This window comes from Hyalella azteca, unplaced genomic scaffold, assembly GCF_000764305.2.
Source record: "Hyalella azteca isolate HAZT.00-mixed unplaced genomic scaffold, Hazt_2.0.2 contig9186, whole genome shotgun sequence".
Lineage (NCBI taxonomy): Eukaryota > Metazoa > Arthropoda > Malacostraca > Amphipoda > Hyalellidae > Hyalella > Hyalella azteca.
In genome coordinates, this window is record NW_025939263.1 from 37062 (window position 1) to 60269 (window position 23208).

A 23208-nucleotide genomic window follows, 5' to 3' on the forward strand; every position below is an offset into this window, starting at 1 on the left:
CGTAATTGTAGCTATTACATCTTTATAATAGCTAAATCAAACAATTACATCATTGCGGATGTAATTGTAGGAGGCTTAGGTTCCGAACTCGAAGTGGTTAGAGTGAAAATGTACAAAAATTACAGAGTTTAAAGTTTTCTTTGTTAAGCAATAGCTTATTAAATGAAGATATTAATGCTCGTCAAGAGGATGTACCGTTTAACTTGCTAAAATTAATGTCTTCTTCAGCCTTTGATGAATAAATAATATTAGTTGTATAGGCTTTAGTGAAAAAGTTTCACTTGTTTTTCATCGGTTCTGCCTTTCTAAAACAACTAAAAAAGTATCCGGAAATATTTCCCTGTCTACCAATCGTTCTTTCAGAGAAAATGTAATCTAAAAAAAAGTGTGTTATGATAAGACTCACTCATGCAGAATTATTGTTGAAATAACGTTTTTGATCGTAAACTTGAGGAATGAAAGAATAAATAATGTATTAAGTGGAAGTAAATCGAAATAAATGACAGGATGTACGGCACAAACTTATTAAAAGTGACAAAGGCAAATACTGTAAATGACGTTTGGAGGGTGGAAGAAATCAAATACTACAATGAGGCGAACAAAATCATTGTTGAAAAGTATTTGTCATGGCATAAATAATTAATCATTCAAAGCCGTTAATTTGAATGAAGTAAAACATAAAGTTAATTATGACATCCTAATAAGAACGGCAGTGTCCATTGTAAATAATATTATTCAAAATCAAACATTGACTTCCAGACACTTTGGATAACAGCCATTTTTCGGAGATCAATCGTACGGAGTTCATACACTCCGTTTTCACAGCTTAATTGCAATCTTTCACTCGCCTTCTTGCTTGAAATGAATTAAGTACATCTCTTTACATGGATCACATTCACATTAGACAAACTGTTCAAATGAAATCAAACATTGACTTCCAGACACTTTGGATAACAGCCATTTTTCGGAGATCAATCGTACGGAGTTCATATACTCCGTTTCACAGCTTAATTGCAATCTCTCGCCTTCTTGCTTGAAATGAATCAAGTACATCTCTTTACACGGATCACATTCAGATTAGACACACTGTTCAAATGAATGTGTCCGAGCAGCTGGCACAACTATTCTAATAAGCATTACTGTATTATTATTAATACTAAAAATCAACCCTGCTTGCCTTGAGATTAAAGTACGACACATGGCACGACGCTTAACAATTCTCGGAAGCTTCTCATGTAAGAGCTGCTGTTAATTATTTCATTTATATAAGATTCTAGCATCTAAATCAGTGTAATTCTAGATTTTCAAAATCAAAATCTTAGTATATCAACTAGGAATAATTTCGAAAAAATTTTTTCGTGAAATTTAATCAAAAGCTAGTGGCGCAGAAAATATTATATATATTTCCAGTTCACCAAAATATTCGTGAACTGAAAGGGGAAAATTGCCAATAAATTTTTTCTGGTCTCGTAATATTCTGGCTCATGATCGACCACCTCCTGGTCATTTCATTTGATACCATGTTTGTGTGGAATATTTTTAATGGCAGTTCTTGTTTATTAACTTTTCCCAAAAAATAACTACATCTTATGTTCGACGGCGGTCATTTCGATATGGATGTATTCAGAGCTCACTGCAGATCGGAGGCCGGCGTCAGAAGATACCGTATCATTTGCAGACTTTTGGCTGCAACAACACGGACAACACGGAGCACAACACGAGCACAACCTCGTGCAACACGGACAACACAAGCAACACGTTGGGCACTTGATTACACGGCGCACGCTGCGACATAACCAGCGTACGCCGCACACGGCGTAGTAATGCTTCAGGGTCTTACGGAAAGCCTTACGGAAGTCGCGGTTGAAGTAAGCGTAGATGATTGGGTTCAAGGTTGAGTTGAAGTACCCTGCAAAGTAGAAATAGATCGAGGCTAAAAATCAACGTATATAGTTAAAGTTAGTTGAGCATATGTTGCTATTAATTTGTTTCGAGCTCGGTTTTATGTACTCGGCATTTCCATATGTAAAAGTGGTGCCAATTAAGAATTTGTTCCACGCCATACAGAGGTGCATAATCGGCAAAAAATAACACATTTATTGAAATTCAGTGCAATTTTATGGGTTTAAAATGTTTTGAAATTTTTATATATATACAAGTCAATCATAAACATATTTATGAAATTATTAAGGGCACAGTTCCGATCAATTATTACAAGAGTTGTTCCCAAAACATTTATCATAAATTACATTGCTTGGTGAATATAAACATTAGTTTCGCTAATTAATTTCGTTAGTAAATTCATATTCATGGAGAAACGAAACAATTCGCGGAATAATATTTCCTTCTAAATAAGTACAAAAAAATACAGTTACTCACATTTATTATAACATAAGAACTATGGGGGCAATAAATAAAAGTTTTATGTGATGGATATGAAAAATATGGAGTAGCAGCAGTTGTTGGAGTGCCAAGTGCAGGGGTGGAAACAGAAGAAACGCGAGGGAAATTTTGAAGCCTCTACAACGTCTGTTGCGTGAGAGTTCAAAGAAATTGATTTTCTTCGCTTCAATTCCACTCCAGAAGTTTATAAGTTCGAGTGGAATGGATGAAGATGAATGATTTGAAGAGCATTTTCAATCCAAGTGAAGTATCAAGAAAATTAGTGCAGAAATGTATCTAAATTTTTTAGTCAGCTGATGGAGAACATATTTTCTCATTCACCGCAGATTGATTGAAATTTGTTCAAGTAGAACAAATTTGTAGAAATTCGTTCAAGTAGAAAATCATGCTTTTCATAAGTTTAGATACTAGAGACTGTTTCTCAGGCTTGTTAATGAGTTAGTTAATGCTATATTGTTTTTTAGTTTGATATCTTTATATTATATAATTGCCAGTTCAGCTCAATAAGGTTATTTTTTCGTATCGTTGTGTAATATTTCTCAACAATAACTTCAAACAATATAACTGACTCATGCTGCAACTGAATTCAGAACATTTTCCACACAAAAGGTGTTGAACCGTTCTTCATCCCTACGCTCGTATGAAGGTTGTAAAAATCATTCCTGGTATATACAATTCAGAGCATTAGACCTCTCGATAATTAATAACCACTGCGTTGAAAAATTCAGCGAAATTTGATCGCGCTTGGTGAACAGAATTGTCTGAAGCTCCGATATTGGAAGAATCTGAAGCTTTACTGATGAGAAGGAAAAAATATTCGGGAATGCATTTGGCCCGAGCGTTATTGGCTCGGTGAGACTCGCCTTGCCAGTCTCAAATGAACGTCAAAATAGCGCAGCCTAACCAAGCTCTGATCTTGTGCTATAAATATGCAGAGGACTTTTATAGGAAATGTCATCAAAATTCCATTTCGGTTAGGAAAGTCTATTCGCCTGATATTAAAACTGAAGGACGTAGTATAAAAGGCAATATCTATTGCCCAAGCTTCTCGATTTTTATTGGTTGGTCCTGAATTATTCAGGACAGATCAACGGCAAATCATATTATCGGAATAAAACGTGATAATGTATAAAAGTTCACCCTAGATTCAAGGGATATTCTGAACAATATTTTGAACTTAGATTACAACACTAAAATCATGCTGCTTTCCTGCAGAAAATATTAAAGTCATGCATCGATGTTTGTTTAAATTATTGGTATATGACTTACTAAATTGATTTTCATTTGGGTGCTAAATGTTGAGCCAAAAATTTAATGGATGATTTTTCAAACCTAAATAACATTGCTTGGCTCTCCTGAATAGTAACTTAGTTGTTATTTAAATTTTAGATTTTCGCAAGCTTTCAGAGCAGCTGGTGTTGCTCAGCTCCTTTGATGGAATCTTCACCTTAAGTAGAAAGTCGGTGTGGTTATGAAACCCATCATTTGAATTTAATATTTATTAGCATATTAGCATATATGTGTGACTTTATTACTTATTCAGATTTGACTTGACTTATTTATATGTGTGACTTTATTAGCATATATGTGTGACTTATTTATTTTACTCTTTCTAAAATCGAAGAAATTCTTGCAGTCTTGATAAAAAGAGAACAGCATCGTCAGGTGTTCATACATTGCACGGACTTTTTAAAAGTGCAGTCTGTAAATACGAACAGGAGTTTATGTTTGTGCTTGGCAAACAGAACTCCTGCACGCCATGCTGAGTGGGCAAGCTAACTCCATGTCTCTGCTCGCAGAATGTGAATTTTTTTTAGGACTGCGTTCTTGAAATAAGAGCATCTGACGCTAGGACCATATTATTTAGCTAGCTTAGAAAAGCACTCTAATTTTTATAAAGTAGTGGTTGGTTCAGTTTTATACAATAAACCGGTCCAATTTAACGTTTTTAGCCGATTCTGGCTTCAGTGACGAAGGCTTTCACTACTTTATTCGTCGTTGCGAAATGTTGTCAAGGAAATATGCAATGGTTGATTCAAAATTGCGATCCCAAAATAAAGCTGTGCTAAAGATCGGATGATGATATGCTTGGGTAATTTGGTATGAGTTTTCAACAAACTTGATTTCTATTATCTATACATTTTTATTAAGCTGAATTTTTAGGGGGTATTGAAATTTACTTCGCGTGTTCCGAATAATGAGAAAATTTTGTAAAATCAACAATTAATTTTGAGCGAAGAAGTACATCAAAATTATAGAATATGACAATGTTTGTCTCTACTCACCAATCCAGAAGAGAGTTGTGACCACAGGTTCAGGTACTTGGCACGGATCTCCGCACAGCGCAGCTAGCAGGTACCACGTGAAGAATGGTAGCCAGCAGAGCAGGAACACGGACACGATGATACCAAGAGTCTTGGCCGCCTGAATAGACAAATCAAGTTGAAGTTTTTTTTTGGTTAGCGCTGCACAAACAGATAATATTTTAGCAAAAACTCATGCACTTCTGCTAAACAACATCGGGTGTCCAACCTGCAGGATTTTAAATCCACACGGGAGGTTTCAAGTCAAAAGCTTCCGAATCTGTAGCCGCAGTGTTGTGACCTATGAGGTAAAAGGCATGTAGAACAGGTCAGGAAATGGGCGGAAGACATGCATCAAGTTGGTATCGCTTCACCCAGACATTTGGTCTACTTGGGAGCAGCTCGATCACTGCTTCCAAGGCCCCTAGGGCTGAGGTACGAGCTCTATACGCGACACAAAACAAGGCTCAGAGGAGCTGCAGATAACGTCGGGTGGCTGCAGCTTTAAAAAAAACGAGTAATATAAAATAGGCATCAACAGCGTTGAATTGCCTCGAAGTTCTCTTTCTTGGAAAAAAAACACGTTGATTGAGGTGGGCGGATAGCAAGTAATTTTTGGAAAGTTTGAGCGCAGTATTTGTAGTTAATTTGGAAGGGCTTTTTATTACGAGTATTTTTATTTTTTCATGCAGGATATTTACGAAAGACGAGGTATATACATTATTCACGATGCACACTAAAGAATTTGGTACCTCATTTTAAACATGTTTGATAGTTTAAGAAATAAATAAATAAAAATCACCCATCAATTTCCGAATATATATTGCTGCCAGGGTAGAAGCTAAATTTTTGTCAATAACAGGATTGGTTGGCTTATGGAGAGGACAATTTTCCAAAAGGTATCTAGAAACTATATGTACGAGAATAGTTTTTGGACAACATATGTTTAGATATGATAACTTTTCCCTAGAGTTCACACGAATAATAGGTTTTCAACCTAGGAATAATTTGAAATAAGTTTCTGTATTCGTCGTGAGCAACGATGGAGTCGGCCACTATTTATTATTCCATGCAGGCTTCTCACCAAAGCCACGGTCAGGTTTTCGGCAACCGCTCCGGCACAGAAAAACAGTCTTGTTTTCACGGCCTGTGATAAAGCTAACCGCTGGGCCTGCATTCAAGCTTATTCGGGATTTATTGTGATCCGATCACAAGATTACGAGACAGTTTATCAAGCGTTTTCCAGGGGCTTGATAACGAATCAGCTGCGATCGTTGACGATGGGCGTCGGTATTGAATAATTCGCTTAAGGGATTCTTCAACGCCACGTGTAAAAATTACCCGGCATCCTAACAGAGGATTCGAAAGTTAAAACTTAACACGAGAAGAAAGCTTTAAAAGTTGTTTTGAGCATACGATTTTCAACTCCTTACTTTTGAAATTATAGAAGCTACCTTCGGAGAAGAAATGGATGCGAGAGCGATGAAAATGTTTTATTCAGCGGTCCTCATCCGAAAGCGCACACTACTTCTGCTCTACATTCCGCAATTGTTTGAACGAAGAAACTTGAGTTTAAGCAGTGGCTACAAAGCAGATAAAACTTTTGATCGAGGCGCGTAATGCGAATTGGTAGAAGTGTCACCTGCACTTCATGAACGCCATGAATGTGACCTAAATTAATTAATTATTTAATTAAGCAGTTCTGATATCGATGGCCGGTAACAGTGATTTAAAAATGTAGTAGTGAGCTATATGTAAGTGATGTCAATAATGAAAAATAGTGCCTGAGCGATGCACCAGCATCAAGAAGCAGCGATTTAGTGGGAGCGTCGTCATGCTGACTAATGTAGAGACGCTTCAAGAAGCTGTGTCAGCCTATCATGGCCCGGATATCGATGCGATGCTTCTTCTTTCCATTAACAAATTTCATATGGAAAAATTCTGATGAATTCAAAAAAGCTCTCTAAATATAAGTCATTTGGAATAAAACGATACAGATTTTCTTCAGTTTTATATGCAACATGATCTAAGCGTCACGGCTACAAATTTAAATCAAATAATTACCCTAAAATAATGTAAGATGTTTTTATTCGTTCAACATTCATAAGAAGAGCCCAGCACCAGGAAGGCTCGTGAGTAGACATTTATTGAAATTTGCCCGGCAAGAGTTGATAAAATTAGAGATACAAATATATGTTACAAAGGACGAATAAAAATGCTTAAATAAAGTGATTTGATCTGAATTGCTACGATATAAAATGCAATTTTTCTTAATCATTTAGTCCAATTTTTTAAATTACAACAGATTGGCAAATCTTTTCAAATAAAGTTTGCTCTTTGTTTCCACCTTTGGAAAAAACAGATTCACTTATATTAATTGAAATAAAAAGCAAATTTGTATCACTTGACGTATAGTTCTTTGTAATTAATTAGTCGTATATAAACAGCAAGTTATATCAATTACTGCCCAGTAAATTTCAGTACAATTAAAATGAACTAAAGATAAAAACACTGGTGTGAAGAATATTCTTCCGGAACTTTCTTTGTCGTATAAATAAGAAATTTTCCTCTTAATCTGTGAGCCTAAAAATTTCTTTCATTAAGTGAGCCGAGTTCGGCTCTTCGCCTGAAAAAATTTTCTCAGATCGGTCGCGTGTGAGCAGAGTTTCAGTACCGGTATTGACGACCAAATCTCGGGGATGATGATTGCGCAATTTGAGGCACGGCTCTGAAAATTGCCAGATTCCAATCCTATAGCAGAGAAAGGAACTTAGAAACTTTTAGCTTCGTCGTTCAAATGGATGGACGGAGAAAATTTTAATGCGTGTGACGTAGTTTGATTGAAAACCGGACAATTTTATGGGTAGAGTTCAAGAGATATTTGATTCTCGCCAATTCGTAAAAACGTTCATGAAATGAGATTTGCAGATGTGGGCGCGAGTGGTCGTGAAATTTTGGTGACGCTAAATGAAAAACACTTTAAAATTTTTCATATCACTGCAATATTTGATGCTGTGTTTTTGATGATTGCTGGTAATACATTGAGAATTTTCCTGAAAGAAAACTGCCTCAAAAACAAATATTCATCTGCTGTAAAATGTAGAATGCAAGAAAATGAGAGAGACTTACTAATGCAAATAGCACAACTAGATCGGAAATTAATTTAACAGTCGTACATACCTTTCTTTCCCGCTTCATTTTGTGAAGTGTTGCTTGCTTTTTCTTGTCTTCGACCAAAACTGGTTCTTCTCGCACTCGCACTCCTCGATCGTTGACAGGACTTGGCGATCTGCCGACACGCATACCAACACCGAGAAATTTCCGCTTTTTGACAGTGGATGCGACCTTGTCTTTGACGCTCGCAACCTGACGGTCGGCATTGGCTGCAGCTTTGCTGGAGGATCTTCCAACTCGCAGAATCATGGGACTCCTTTGATATTTCGTCAGCTTCACCAGCTTGTCGGTCGCTTTTGAAGCTCGATTTTTTAAAGGCTGCTGAGCAATTTCAGTGGAAGCGCCAGAGTTTGTCGTAGCTGTACAAGCAGAACTCACAGTGCACGTTGTGAGGACCGCAGAACTTGTGGGGACGACTTTGACGTTTTCGTTTGCATCATTGGCAGCAGACACAAGAGGAGCAAAGTCAAAATGATTTCTGATGAAAGGTTTCCCTCTCGATGGAATGTTGCCGTCGGAATGGAATGCACGATTATCAAGGCAGCTTCCCAGATTCAACTCTCGACTAAAATCTTTGCATGGCTGACTCCGAGCGGTTTCTGCTCGCGAGATAATTGACGAATTGTCATCTCGATCGAAAGTGTCAGCAGGTTCTTTCTGCTGAAAGGGTTCGATAAATTTTCCGTCGAATTTGGCAAAGCCATCAGCCGAAGCGTCAATTTTTGCACTAAGCTGTTCCTCTTCTGGAGAAGGGTCGCACATTTCCTCCAATTTGCGGAAAGTGCTCTTAGATATTTTTCGGGGAACTCTTGCTAATGTTAAGTTGGGCACCGAGCTCGATAAGTTATCAACATGCGAAGAAATCTGACTTTGAACGTAACTATAAGATGAGTTAGATAAAGTAGTTTTAATGGCTCCCCTTGGCTTGGGGAAACTATCATACTTTAGTTTCAAAAGCTTTGAGCACTTCAATAGTGGGGAGTCAAGAAGCTCTGGACTGGTATCATCGGTATCGTTTGGCTGATATTCATCTGGAAAATGATAAGGTCGAAACGCTGTTCTTCCTAGAACGTCCATGCCCGGACTGCTCATTTGGCTGAGAGGACGACTGCAGTCATAGCCATCAGCGTGACCACAAGAAGCGTTCCTTGCAAGTGGATTTGCAGAGACGCCGGAAGGAGCATCGCTTTCGGAACTGGAATTTATAGTCTTGCTCGGCAGCATTGTTGTTTTTTCTGGTGAAATATTAGAATCCTCTGACTTACGTATACTCTCTTGTGATTGGTTATCTACACTAGCTTGCTTACAAGAAGGGTTAGGAGACGCGCTTGTTATTTGAGATGATTTATCATGATTTTTTGATGTATCATTAAACTGGCTGGTATAATTTGAAGGCTCATCAGCTGCCTCCAACCTTAGGTGGTCTGACTTGGGTTTTAAAGATGACACATCAGAAGTAACGTTTGCATTATCGGATCGCATGTTCGAACCATTCGTTGGTGGATGCAAATTACGATTGGCGGCCGGTGTAATTTGATGATCATTCATGGCGCTGGATTTCATTCCGTTTAAGTGGAGATGTTTATTGAGGAGCAGAGAAGCAACTGTTGACCTGAAAATAATACATAATAAAATCACATAAAGAGGAAATTATAAGGCTCAGCGTTGGAAGCCGGCACGTCATATATATGTAGCTTTGCGATGCCACACTTGAATTCGTAACCCAAAACACGGTCAAGAAATTTAAAAACTTCGGTATAAATAGTTCGTTAAGTTTATTTTATTGCTGTTAAAAACTAATACTTCAAACATCTCCAATCTTTGAATATTCACGACGTGTAAGCTTGAACAGAAAATAAAGGTAATAAATTTTTTAATACAACAGTGATTTTCAGGATCCTCGTCTAACATGACGAAATGACGATGAATTTTAATGTGTGCTCCGAAAGTCAAATATTCCGACGATGAAGAGGAATGGGCATTTATTCAGTCCCCACTACTCTTTATTCAGTCCTTCCTACTCCGTAATTTTTCAAATCATTGTTTGTTGAAGATGTTTAGGGGAAAAAAACGTTTTGAAGTATATCGGTTAGGATGTACTTAAAATTTTTTAGGATTAGGAAGCTTGTGGTGTTGTAGTATTGAAATTTCATGAGAGTGCAGCTCACAAATATTGAAGTTAGTTGCCGAGCAAAGAGTGGCAATAAAAGAATAGTTTTCTACTGAAAGGAAAACTAATACTTTCTTTTAAGTTCATAAATGTGTTTTGAAATGTACAACAAATCTAGCCAAAAATTATTAAAGAAATCTATTTGAATGGATTTTACTCAAGCTCATATGCATAGACCATGATTTCATTTTATTCTTGGTGGGAAGGAGAAATAGAAGCTTGATCGACATGCAGAACAAAATTTTTACTCTAATGAACTACAAATAATAAAATGGATCGAAGCCTAAATTGTTTTCAAATTTCGACAGGGTGATTTCGTGCAATTTTTTTCTTCAAATATTTATCAATTTTTATATGAAGGTTTCCTTTTTAATTGGCTATTTTTTCGTGAACATTATTTTGGTTTATTAATTAGTATTTTTTGCATGAAAGGTGATATTATTTGCGGACTACCTGATTTCAGGGTTAATCTTTCAAGGGAATTCATAGCCTTGCAGACATTCACAAATTTTAAAAGTCGCATGGATTTATGCATCTTGACAGGCACTCGTAGAATTTTAATTGAGAACAATTTCTGTCATCTGGAGTGTGCGAGCGAAGTATTTATTCGAGAAGTATTTAGTGACTCGAAATATTTTCCTCGGAGAAGCGCAAAGTTTGTTCAGTCGCTGATGCATGACTTCGGTAAATGCTGGCAATTGAAAAGCAATTCTCGACTGAGCTTCCCTCGAAATGAAAACAATTCGAATAGCTCATGAGTCGTGCCGTTTCTGGATCTTTGACGATTTGCGGGATTTTCTAAATACTTGAAAGAGATGAAGATTTAAAGAGCGCAAGAGATTACCCCACCAACGTTCGGGAAAATATCCGGCGCTCGTTAAATCAGATTCCGCCAGACACAAGTTTGCGTCTGACGGAATTCGATGGAGTTCATACAAGCGAGAGAAAAGTTTTCGCATCAATTATTTAACAAGTTATGAACACGACCAGACTTAAATAGTGAATCACTGAATGAATTAAAGCAGTTTTGCCTTTTGATGGTTCTAACAGAAAACATATAATTATACTAGAGACTTTGTCAAGAACCGACGTAATGATGGAGTTCTGATAAAATCGCCCACGGAATTTTTTAGCAAACACTAAATTAATTAAGTAAATATCCAGAGTGATTTTTCAAATAATCTTAAATTTAAATTATAATTATCTTTGTTCACTGACAATGAATTATATTCGAGATTGAATGATAATGGGAGATCTTCACCGAAGAAATTCTATTCAAAATTAATGTCATTACATCACCAAAATCCTGCTTCGACATCATCATTCATACCAATATGTTTGAACCCAGACTTCAAAACATGAAAATCTACAGCAACTTTTAGCCACTCTGAGACTAGCAGACCATGACAGGCTGCCATTTGACGGCGTCGTGTTCTCTTTGCCTGTTAAATGGACCGTCACTCGAAGCAGCGTCGATCCAGACGAGAAGCTGTGCAGCTCGCAGGCTTTGACTGCAGCAACACAGGAGGCCGCTCGTTGTCAATCTCCGTGCATTATCGAGGCAGATTGCTTCCGTCGATAGCGTCCGTGTTTTCGAAGCCTCCGCCTTAATTGGTTCGCGTTCCTTATCGAAGCAAGTGATTAAATTCACGCACAACACGGTGCAGGCCATGATTGAATGGTCTTTTGTAACTGAATTGTCGAGGTTTGAGGTCCAATGACGGATTATTAAGCCGAAAGTTTTATCGCGCGAAGATGAATATTTTACAGCAAAGTTCATGCTGCAGCCTGATTGCACTTGGTGTTGATCGCTTAACCCAAATTGATTGGAATAATTAATTGTAGCCATTTTAATCAATGAATATAACTTATACAAATTAGAGCGTGAATATTGGTTAGTTGTCCCACGCTAATAATTTATATATCGGGTGAAATAAATTAGATTAGTTGGAACTCATATAAAACATTGTTTAAGATGAGTTTGAACTCCTCCAAAGCTATATTCACCGACGACAATAAATTAATGTACATGTATTCTCATATAAATAAATTAAATTGAATTAACTCACATAAATAAATTAAAGAAAATGCCATAAAAATTGCATGTACAGACAATAAAATGTCGGGACAATGGATAGAACGTTTATTGTCTGCGGACCCGAAATAAAACTATCTTTATGGAATGTCGGAGGTCCTCAGTATAAAGTCTGCATTCCTATAAAGTCCACGGAGGGCGCACGCTGTCATTCAGTTTACGGTTCGCTTGATCTAGCGGGGAATATGGCGGACGATTGAAAAACTTTCAGTCTATTACCGATGCACTCGAGAGAATAGCACGCGCTCGGATTTGTCTATAGTAAAGTGGAGGTGCTTGGTCATGCAGAATGACAATCCCTTACATGCCATGGCGTGAATTTCCGGACGCTCTCTTAATATTGAGCTTGTATTTTATTGTCGATACTGGAGAGGAAAATATGACATAGAATCAAAGGAGTGCCGACTTATAGCTAAATATTATATACCCTAAATGTATACCCCAAGCTCAGAATATCATATAATATAACAAACTGTTTCTTATCCGGTGGAAATTATTTACAGGGACAGTTATGATTTGGATTTAAGATAAGATGTTCTTTTAAGCAAAGTGGAATAGTTTGAACAAATTATATTATAAGTGAACGATGGTAGTACATTAAGATTAAATAATGTCGCTAAATATATGTTGCAGCTTACATACCAGCGTCGTCCCTATGGAACAGTCCACTGAGCAGACAATCGGTCCACGTTAGGTTTATAGATGGTGCAAGACGGGGAACTTTAAGGTATCAGTCGGCATCTGATCAGCTAAAATTTGTAATATAAGAAAAGAAAAAATTTATCCGGCTTATGGACAAAAATAAAGCTGATTATTTCTGTAGAATTCGATCGGCACCGAATAAATTAGCTTTATAAACAAAAATTTTATTTGAGAGGAACTGAACTGCGTGGTGTTTATTAAGTAAGAGTTGCTCAGTAACACTCAATCATAACGCTCGAGTTGAGCAGCAGAATGCACATGACAAGCTCAGCACAGCCGATCAAACAACAACAAAGGGAATCGCTTCAAGGGATTTGAGGACGCTGTGAATGGTATTAGCCAGGCTTTGATGCTGCCGTGTGAATGTAAAATGAACAAAGCGATTAGATTGCAAATATTATAACTACAAAATTTCGCAATTCGAGGAGCTGACACATTCTGGGATAATTTTGAATGAAGTTTATTCGAGATAGCAGATGGTGCATCCAGTGCAGATCAGAAAATGAATCAAACACGTGTGCGCAAGTCTTGCTGAAAGCATTTTTCGCGTACCAAAAATAATTGCCTTTGCATTTTGAATGAATCCAACCGAAATAAATCCAGCATGATACATATTTCCCAAAATCTTCAACATTTAATATTGTCCGAAAATATTCTGTTCTTCGTCATATGTTTTAAAAAAAATTTCAAAACATTAAAATATTTCGTTGAAGAATATTAGTTAAAAAATAGCCAATAGCGTTATCGGCCCGCAATAATAACTGGAGCTTGCGTGACTCAAATTACAGTTTTAATGCAAATTGCTTCAGAGAATGGCACTTCTGTGTCGATCGGACGCTACGCGAACCGATGAAAATATGCATTAAAAATTTCAAATGGATTCGGGGAAATTGAATATCTACTGATTGCTTTAAGTCCATCAGAAGTAATTGATGTTTCTGGTTTAAACTGTCTAGCATTCGGAGAGGTAAGAAGCCGATTGGGGATGGGGATGGACCCAATCAAAACAGCATTATTGTGTCTTGTTTTACTTGGCCGATTTGTTTTTATAAGCTCAATAATATTCGTTGGAAGGGCTAAACTACAATGTCGATTTAAAAGACAATTCATGTATGGGCCGATTTAAAAAATTATTCAGATGCGATTCCTCCTCCTGATTAATGCCGGTTCGCTGTATTTTTGTATATTAAAAATATGTGTATAGTAACAGTGTTTTAAGCACTGAATTTATGTTTAAGCAGCACTAACGATAGAAACATCACTAATAATAGCAAATCCGTCAAAAGAAAATGCATACAGGTTATTCGGATCCAGGTTATTCTCAAATGTTTCTGAATGTTTCCTAATAAAGTTTTCAGTTTATTCAGAAACAGCAGGATGTAGACATAATTAATGTATCAGTAATATAAAATGCCATTGCATCAATATCCTAGACATAGAAAACAAAAAAACATAACTTTAAAACAATTCATATCGCAATCATTGAATATTGTTGTTGTAAATGAATATGTTGCCTCCCGAATTCAATTATCTCTACAACATTTTACATAACGAACGAACAGAACAGCACGAATGTACGAATATACATAACGAACGAACAGAACAGCACGAATGTACGAAGATTTGAGAGGACTCTTAATTTCCGCTGTCCTTTATTAATAACGAGCGTTGTTCACTGCTCGAATTAAAACTTGAAACTCAAAGTTGTACCGACAACATTAATTGAGGTTCTAGAGGCAACTTGGCCACTCTAATGAGGCCTTTATTAATGATGGTTTAACGACCAAATAATGCGCTGTAAGCTGAGAGCCTATAATATCCAGCTAAAAATGGATTGCTTAATATTATAATTGGAGTTCTAATTCTAAAAATGTTCCTTTTCATATTTTTCAACAATTGGCAATATTTCGTAGGATGAATCAACATTGACTCTAGAAAGAGAAAAAATATAACTCAGTACTCATTAATAACGAGCGTTGTTCACTGCTCGAATTAAAACTTGAAACTCAAAGTTGTACCGACAACATTAATTGAGGTTCTAGAGGCAACTTGGCCACTAATGAGGCCTTTATTAATGATGGTTTAACGACCAAAATATGCGCTGCAAGCTGAGAGCCTATAATATCCAGCTAAAAATGGATTGCTTAATATTATTTGGAGTTCTAATTCTGAAAATGTTCCTTTTCATATTTTTCAACAATTGGTAATATTTTGTAGGATGAATCAACATTGACTCTAGAAAGAGAAAAAATATAACTCAGTACTCACTGCAGTGAGTGACAGAGAGCGCATTTTCTCGTCGACGAAAACTTGAGGTCACGGACGGACGGACAGGCGGACGGACAGACAGACGGACATGGCGAGCACAATAGTGCATTTTTTTCATAAATGAGAAAATGCGCTAAAAAACGTTACGAAAATTCATTTCAAAACCTGGAACACTCTATCAATTAAGTTTATTCTTAATTTCAGGAACATATAATTCACAATAATAAATTGCGTTGGATCCGATGCAAGTCCTCAGGTTTATCGTAATTAGAATATTTATTTGATTTAATATCATAGAAATCCTATGAACTATCCAATTTCATTAAAATCTCCCGATCATGCAGGACTCTAGTTTTACATTACGTTTCGGTTCAATTTTTAAATTATTTTATCCTTTTTGCAATTCAAAATAATTCTGTCAATTAGCGGAGTGAATCATTTATGATGATAGCGCATGCACTGATGCCGCTGACATTCGACCGGGGTATAATATAAATTTTTGGGTGCAGGCTTTGAAAGGCTTGCTCATGAATGGAATTATTCTTGAATGGATAATGGATCTCCGTATAATGTTATTGGTTATTAAGTCTGCTGGCTGCTAATGGAGGAAGATGTTGAATATTTCTCGTTTGCGTATCGAAAGCTCGTAAATTCTTCATTTCAGCGCTGCTGATGCTGTGCTACTCGTACTGATAATTTAAAATATTTGTATTCATCCCCACGAAAAAAATAGAATCACTCAATCACTGAAAAATAGAATCACCTCGCACTTCATGTGAGGAAAAAATTAAAGTTAGTCGTTGATTTGGTAAGCCCGTGTTACACGCGCCCATGTAAACGATAGCGTTTCACTGCCATTTCTCACTTCAGGCTGTAGTGTAATTTATGACGTTGCATCTCACTAACTATAGAGGGATTATTCCGATGAAGCTGCAGAGAAATATTCATTTTCAAATCCAATTATTTTCAGTTTGTGCCAGTCGTTCATCACCTTCTATGCGGATGTCGTTTGTACAAGCTTCTTCACAGATAGTTTTGTCTTTGCTGAATATCTGAATGATTTCTTGAAGTAATATATTTTCATTTTCTAGAAATTATTTTAAAATTCCGTTACGAAATTGAAATATTTGTCCTGCGTTCATGCTTCAGACTCCATTTTGCTTAACAATTTTATTCTAGTCAATTTGTCTCATTAAAATTTACGTCGGGAATGAGTTTCCACATTGCAGTTGTATTTTTACAACACTTCCCTTTAACTTCCCTCCTTCTTTGTTTGTTTGTCATTCTGCTACAAATCGTATAATCGATATTTAACACACTTCTACCTGTCCAATCGATTTGAAATTTTGCACACTTGCGTAAAGTCGGAGACAATGCATGTATCAATTGACATAATAAATAATTTTTAAAAATTGTACATTTTATAAATGTTAAAAATATAATCAAGAAATTAATTTTTAATATTTAAATTAGAAATTTATTGTACATGTGTTACACCGAAGACACTAGATTCCTTAGAAGTGCTGTCTTCAAAAAGTAATTTTTAAACGCATATTATTTCTTAAATGTATCCCCTATCATTCACTGCCATATTCCCTACATTTATGAAAAAAGTGCCGATTATTGACGAATTTCCACCAAATTCTGCAACGTTCAGTTTTTCTAGATAATTTATAGAAAATGTCTTTTTGTTTTCTGCTGATATTTCCTTTGCCTCATCCTGTCCAGCGCAATAAAGTAGACTGCTTCGTACTGTATATGTTTCCTTGTTCACTCAACCCATGCTTTCTCTGCCTCTACCTCATCCATTAGTGTTAAAATATGGACAAGAATGTTACTTCGTGGATAAATAAATTTTGAACATGTAATTTCCGTTCATGCCAAAACGGAAGTCGTGAGACGGCCACGATTGCTGAAGCGCTTGCAACTCGAAGCCTATGTAGGAATCAGTCTGGGAGTTATCATCGTTCAAAAATATTTTGTAATAATCGAGTTTATTAAGTAGGGTGGAGTATCAAAACAAATGCTACAGCTTGTCTCTTGAATATTGCAAAGCGCCCTTCATGTACGAAAATACTTCATATAATATTCTTAATTTCTCTGACAGGTATAAAAATAAGGTGTGCAATGGGTGACTCTTTGATGAAATCGTTCAGATTATTTCCGTCGTTCAACGCTTCTCTCAATCGATCTTTTTCTGATTGTTTGAAAAAAAGTGAGTCATATTATTTTATTACTTACCAAATTTAATCTTGGATCAAGGGTTTGAGCTTTGTTGCGGTAAAAAAACGTATTGTAGATGATTTTGTGATCCCGAAAGTAAAAAAAAATTTTGCCATGACAAATTTTGTTCAAGAATGTAATGCAACTTGTTATTGCCATCTGAACATTCAGTCGGGGCCACAATTCTAACTCGACGCCATTGTTGCCAGATTTATGCCTAGCGACGGAGCGATATTTATACTTATTTGTGTGGTCGATGGCCGAGCGTACACTTTGAACAATGTATGGAACAAATTCTACAATATAGGGACACACTTTCGGCACCCAGCACTGATACGCTTCTTTTCCGGGCCAAACTAAGTCAAGATGACCTGCAAAATGAAAAAGTTTTTCGTCATTTGGACAAATACTCACTCATTTCTCTCAGTGTAGCAACAATACCAGCGCCAGCGGTTTGGAGTCGCAAAGAATACTTTATAGATCCTACCGAGTGGTGCAAAGTTATTCTAACTCGACGCCATTGTTGCCAGATTTATGCCTAGCGACGGAGCGATATTTATACTTATTTGTGTGGTCGATGGCCGAGCGTACACTTTGAAAAATGTATGGATCATATTCTCCAATATAGGGACACACTTCTGCACCCAGCACTGATACGCTCCTTTTTCCGGGCCAAACCAACTCAAGATGACCCGAAAAATGAAAAAGTTTATCGCCATTTGGACAAAGACTCACTCATTTCTCTCATTGTAGCATTAATACCAGCGCCAGCGGTTTGGAGTCGCAAAGAATACTTTATAGATCCTACCGAGTGGTGCAAAGTTGAGGGTAAAGTAACAATTATTTCTAGATTGAAACAGAATCATTAATGCTTAATGAATGAATAAAATTTAAATTTGTAATATAACCAGTAAAATTGTACAACGTTAGCTTATTATTTCAGCACCCAGCTTGGTAATTTATAACGTGTAATTTACAATTTATAAAATACATTTATTTCGCGTCTTGTTTGAAACAAGAAGGGAAAATTTGCGGCTATGAAGACATGAATAGAAATGTAAATGCGAACATAATATTTTGTTGGTGACGTCTGTTTCCGCCATTTCCTGCTTACTGGTAAATCATAACGCTTATGATGTGGTGGAAATGTTTGTGGGAGAATGCATATGGCTTTGCAAAGAACATTTTTGTGATTTAAAAATGTTTTCGTAGTTTTAAAAAATAGCTAGCCTACTGCTTTCATTCACTCAAAGCCGGACACACTATATTGTTGAAATTGTAAACGAATTCAATAATATGTTTAGTTAAAGAAAATATTTCAGAAATCTTAGGAAATTGTGTGTAAGCAATAATGTTATTGTAGTCACCGCTTTATTGGAAGACGGTCAGGTCGTAGAGGTAATGGTAAGAATACGTTCGATGATTAGGAGTAATGACAAAGAAAATGACAAAACTCCAGGTATAATGGCAAGATTTGGGTTCGTTTGGATCACATTATAAGTCATAAAAAATACTGTGATTAAGCCACTGAATTAATGATTCAGCTTAAATCTTTGACATTTTCATGATATAACTATTTAGAAGACAGAAAAATTGTACAAGAATATCAAGTTTAGCCTGATTAATTTCCATAGATATTAGGAAAATTGTTCGAAGTAAGAAAATTTTTATTCTTGTATCATAGAGTAATAGAAGTGAAAAGATTTATACTAGAAAATATAAATAAATAATGGGCATTTTCGTAATTCTTTTATTTGGCCAACGGTTATTAGGTCCAAAGTTCAAAGGTCATATTTGGTTATAGCAAAGAGTTGAATATGGCATCTAAAAAATTAAATTCAGAAGATAATATCGCTAAATTCTAAGATCTTATTTTAATACACAGAAACTCATTCCAGTGAAAATGTGCAAATAAACAGTAAAAATTCTAGTGAATAGTTCCAGTGAAAATGTGCGAGTTAACAGTAAAAATTCTAGTGAATAGTTCCAGTGAAAATGTGCAAAAAGAAGAGCGTTGCTCATGGCGTGAAGCCATCGTTTCTACAGCTGGTAACTGCTGCCCTAACCTGCGAGGTTCGATCGTTCGCAACTTTCCATAAGACTGCGTCAGGAAGTTACCACAACTTGAGAGGGATTGAGCCTTAACTTTCAGGTAAACTTCCAGCCTTTCTCGATGGGCTCTTGAACGCTGAGGTCAAGTAACGAGGTCTCGACCAAAATGGAGACTCATCTTTGTTTCCAAATTTTATTAGCAGAATGACGAACATTTAGTATAGTGAAAGAATGAATGACTCACAATTCATGGAAATTGTATTCATTCAAAGTTATTAGCCAGATATTGATCGAAATTTATGCAACACGCGATCATTTAGTTTTTAAGAAAATTCATACGGCGTAATTAAACAGAACAATGCATGAGGTTACCACTGATATTTATACTGATAGTTATTTTATGAAAAAAAACGAACGAAGCTCGATATTACTACGCTTGTAAAGATTTTCCTTTGTGCTCATGGTATGCACTTATGCACCCATTAAATAAAATGAATGCACCCATTTGTGAAACAATCCAATCACGGATCGACTACTATCTCTACTTTATCATAATAATTGGAAAGTCAGATTCATCTATATCTTGAATATCATTACGTATGTATGTGTTTTCAAAATGACTATACTTTGATAAATGACTTTTGGAGAAAACTGCTTCGCAAGCAGAAAACGAGTCTCAATATCCATGCGGGACACCGAGTTTGAAATAGGTTTTAGAATGAATGCTCATGTTACTTAAATACAAGTCTTCTTTTTTTACTAGTTTTATGAAACTAGAACGACGTTCGCCATTCTGGCTTTCTCTCTAATATCAACTCGAGAATCGCTCTAAACTTCGAGACCATCTAATCTAAGTTCTGAGTACACCATATTTAACACCAATATTTAGAATACTGATTTTGCAACACTCGAAGAAATATGATCTATCTATCGCATGGCTATACTATGGCAAACATGACTATATTAAGTAACCTCTATACGTTTTAGTTTATGATTGAATTCACACAAGTCGTCTATTTGAAGAAGGGTTCCAATATCTGTCCCCAATATCCAATAAATAACTACAAAATTTCGAGCGTATTGCGATCGAGTCCCTCGAAGAACTTATGAACTGCTCCAGAACCCTCGCGTGCCCTCGTCATCTCACCCTCTCGTGTCCTCGTCGTCCCACCCTCGAGTGGTCCTCTCGTACTGGTAATTTAGACGCGCACGACCACCTCGTTGCACGCAGCAGACTCTAATTGAGCTTCGCTGCCAAAAGATATAAACTTTGACGATTCTCGAGCGCGCGAATCTTGAATTCTGATGAATCCTATGCGCTGATGAGGAGCGTCAAGGGCTTCCTTCCCACCCAGACTTCTACACTAATTGGATGCTTCAACACGATCCTATCAGTATTTAGGGCACATTCTTTCTCAGCGTCCTTCCTTCCTAATAATTGAGATCATCAGCCTGCTGCGCTGAAATATGCGATGACTTTCTCGTAAAAACAGAATTTTTAAGGTTGAGATAATCATTTTTTGGGCCCATATCTCAGGAATTCTACATTTTATTATCAGTAGAAATTCACTTTGAAATTAGTCATCATGTGTAAAAGTCCGCTGGAAAATTTCAATTCTTAATTTCCTGAATGGGACACACAGATTCAAGTTTTTTACCATCCAATCAGAGACTGAAGGAACCAATACACTAGCCTGCTTGCAACAGCTCTGTTTAACGTTTATACATGAACTATTCAAGAAATTAGTTGCGATATGCGGGGACAAGCGGATAGTTTAATCCCAACGTCAGCCACGTGACATTCAATGCAAATTGTCCATGCCATAGGTACAGATGCGAAGGCTCCGGGGAGCGACGGAACTTGTAGTCATATTGCGGAAATGTTCTATTGTTAATAATACACTCAGAATATTAGAGCTGCATTGTGAAGGGTGCCATCTAACGGAAATTCAATCTGCAAATGCTCAGCACAAGAGCAGCGCCAATCATACCAGTACCCTGAGCCGATAGCGAGCCAGAAATGATATTAACTGACGTGAGGGCCTTGAGAATTGACTGAAATTGGTTTTAATTTGAGAACGTTACCATTTTGGAGATGATCAGGCTTCAGCTCAGAGGCGGATGATCGCTAAACTTGTTGAAGTTTACGATATTGCTTATTCATATCAACACGAAATTCGTGAAACCAAAGCATCCGTTTACATAATCATGATAAATCCGGAATGAAATGATATGCATGTCTGGGTTCCTAGAAAATATCCTTTAACAGTTTTTTCAAAGATACTTTTTAAAAATCCAAAATATCCCTTTGCTGTTTTTCGTTTACAAAATTTCTTTTTCTTATTTTACAGCCGTTAAATAATATTTACGATGTAAATCAAGCAGTATGATATTATACCGAAATTTTTATCAAATAATGTCAATCAAAATAATTTGAAAACAATAAATTAAATTTCATGTGAAGACCAAATCGTTTATCTGCTGCAATAATTTATTATTTGCTTGCGGAAATACCTCTGTAGATGTATGAAGTTTTACTGGCATACTATGCTTTTAAATTGTGTAACGCTCGCGGCAATGGTACATATACATGTTTTGAATATTTTGAAAAACATTTTATACAGAAAATGATTTACAGTAGAATATTAGAATAACTCACCGAAAGACCATCATCTCCTGTCTGTCGGCTTCTCTGTATATCCTGAAGTACATGACCAGCATGATGATGCCGGGGATCCAGAAGGATACGCTGGAAGACACGATCGCGTACACTTGGTTCACTTTGAAGTCGCACAGCCCTGGGGTGTTAGCGATCAACTCCAGCTGCTCCTAAGGTGATTAATATTATAAATTTGTTAGGGAGGTATCATGTGCACAAGAATATCGTTTAATCTGCCTTTTAAACTTATTTAGTTAATTGAAATATGACATGAAACTCTTGAGCTTGTTGGCAACCACGCTCAGCTTATGCTACGGATGCTAAGAAAAGTATAGTAAATGTATAGTAAGGCAAAAGTCTAAATCCACGCACATTGAGTTAAAGAATTAAAATTTAGTAGATTAGAGGGAAGTTGTCTCTGAAATTGCGCTTAATCTGCCTATTGGATTCTAGTTGACAGTCATTTAAGCGTCAATCTCTTCAGCCATACTAAAAAAAGTTATTCTTTCTCACATACTTTTTCGATGACCATCCTCCTGAGACACGTTAAAACAAGAAGGTTGCTCTCCTTAAAGCCCGCACAATATTGAATAATGCCAGGATTTAACTAAGGCCCTCACTCAAGTTAACCTCTTAACTTTCATGAAAGCTCGGGTCCTCGCTTAGTTCAAGTTTCATTCACGTCTCAGTTAAAAGTTGCCGAGTTTTAATTCAACCTCTAACTATGAGGCAGGGAACTTTTCGCTGTTGTGTTACCAGAGCTTGAAGGATACTCTTCCTGTCGTGGTTTCCATGCTATATTTTCTCTGAGGAGTTTCTGAAGTTACATCAACAGGATGTTTTAGAGATTCATGGGCTAACGAGGAAGAAGCCTACGGAATAATAAAGAATATAGGCCCGCATATCCTTTTAGCAAAGACAATTTGTTGCTCTCTGCCAACTGCAGAGAACCCTTGCTTAATTATTCATGAAACTTCTACAATATATAAAATTAATGCAAGCATTTTATTGACTATATGGTAAACTGAGGCTACTATATCAAGGCTAAAGCAGTGAATTTGAATAAATAATTCAGTCGTTGCTTCTGATGAGAAGCAATGCCAAAATGTGTGATAAACTTAATTCAATCACATCATCCTCCGCACATTACGTTTTAAAG

The 23208-nt window shown here is 36.5% G+C and overlaps 1 protein-coding gene across 1 annotated transcript in view; it reads right to left on the bottom strand.

The window, feature by feature from the left end:
• Positions 1–1364: 1364 nt before the first annotated feature.
• The window catches only part of LOC108665428, a 48297-nt gene continuing 26453 nt past the window's right edge, over positions 1365–23208 (bottom strand). Inside the window, exons 4-7 of the mRNA XM_047881942.1 lie at positions 22050–22219; positions 7887–9492; positions 4689–4827; positions 1365–1909 (exon numbers count right to left, since the gene is read on the bottom strand). Of these exons, the coding sequence (XP_047737898.1) occupies positions 1581–1909; positions 4689–4827; positions 7887–9492; positions 22050–22219 (2244 nt within the window). The 3' untranslated portion in view covers positions 1365–1580. The remainder of the gene's footprint in view (positions 1910–4688; positions 4828–7886; positions 9493–22049; positions 22220–23208) is intronic.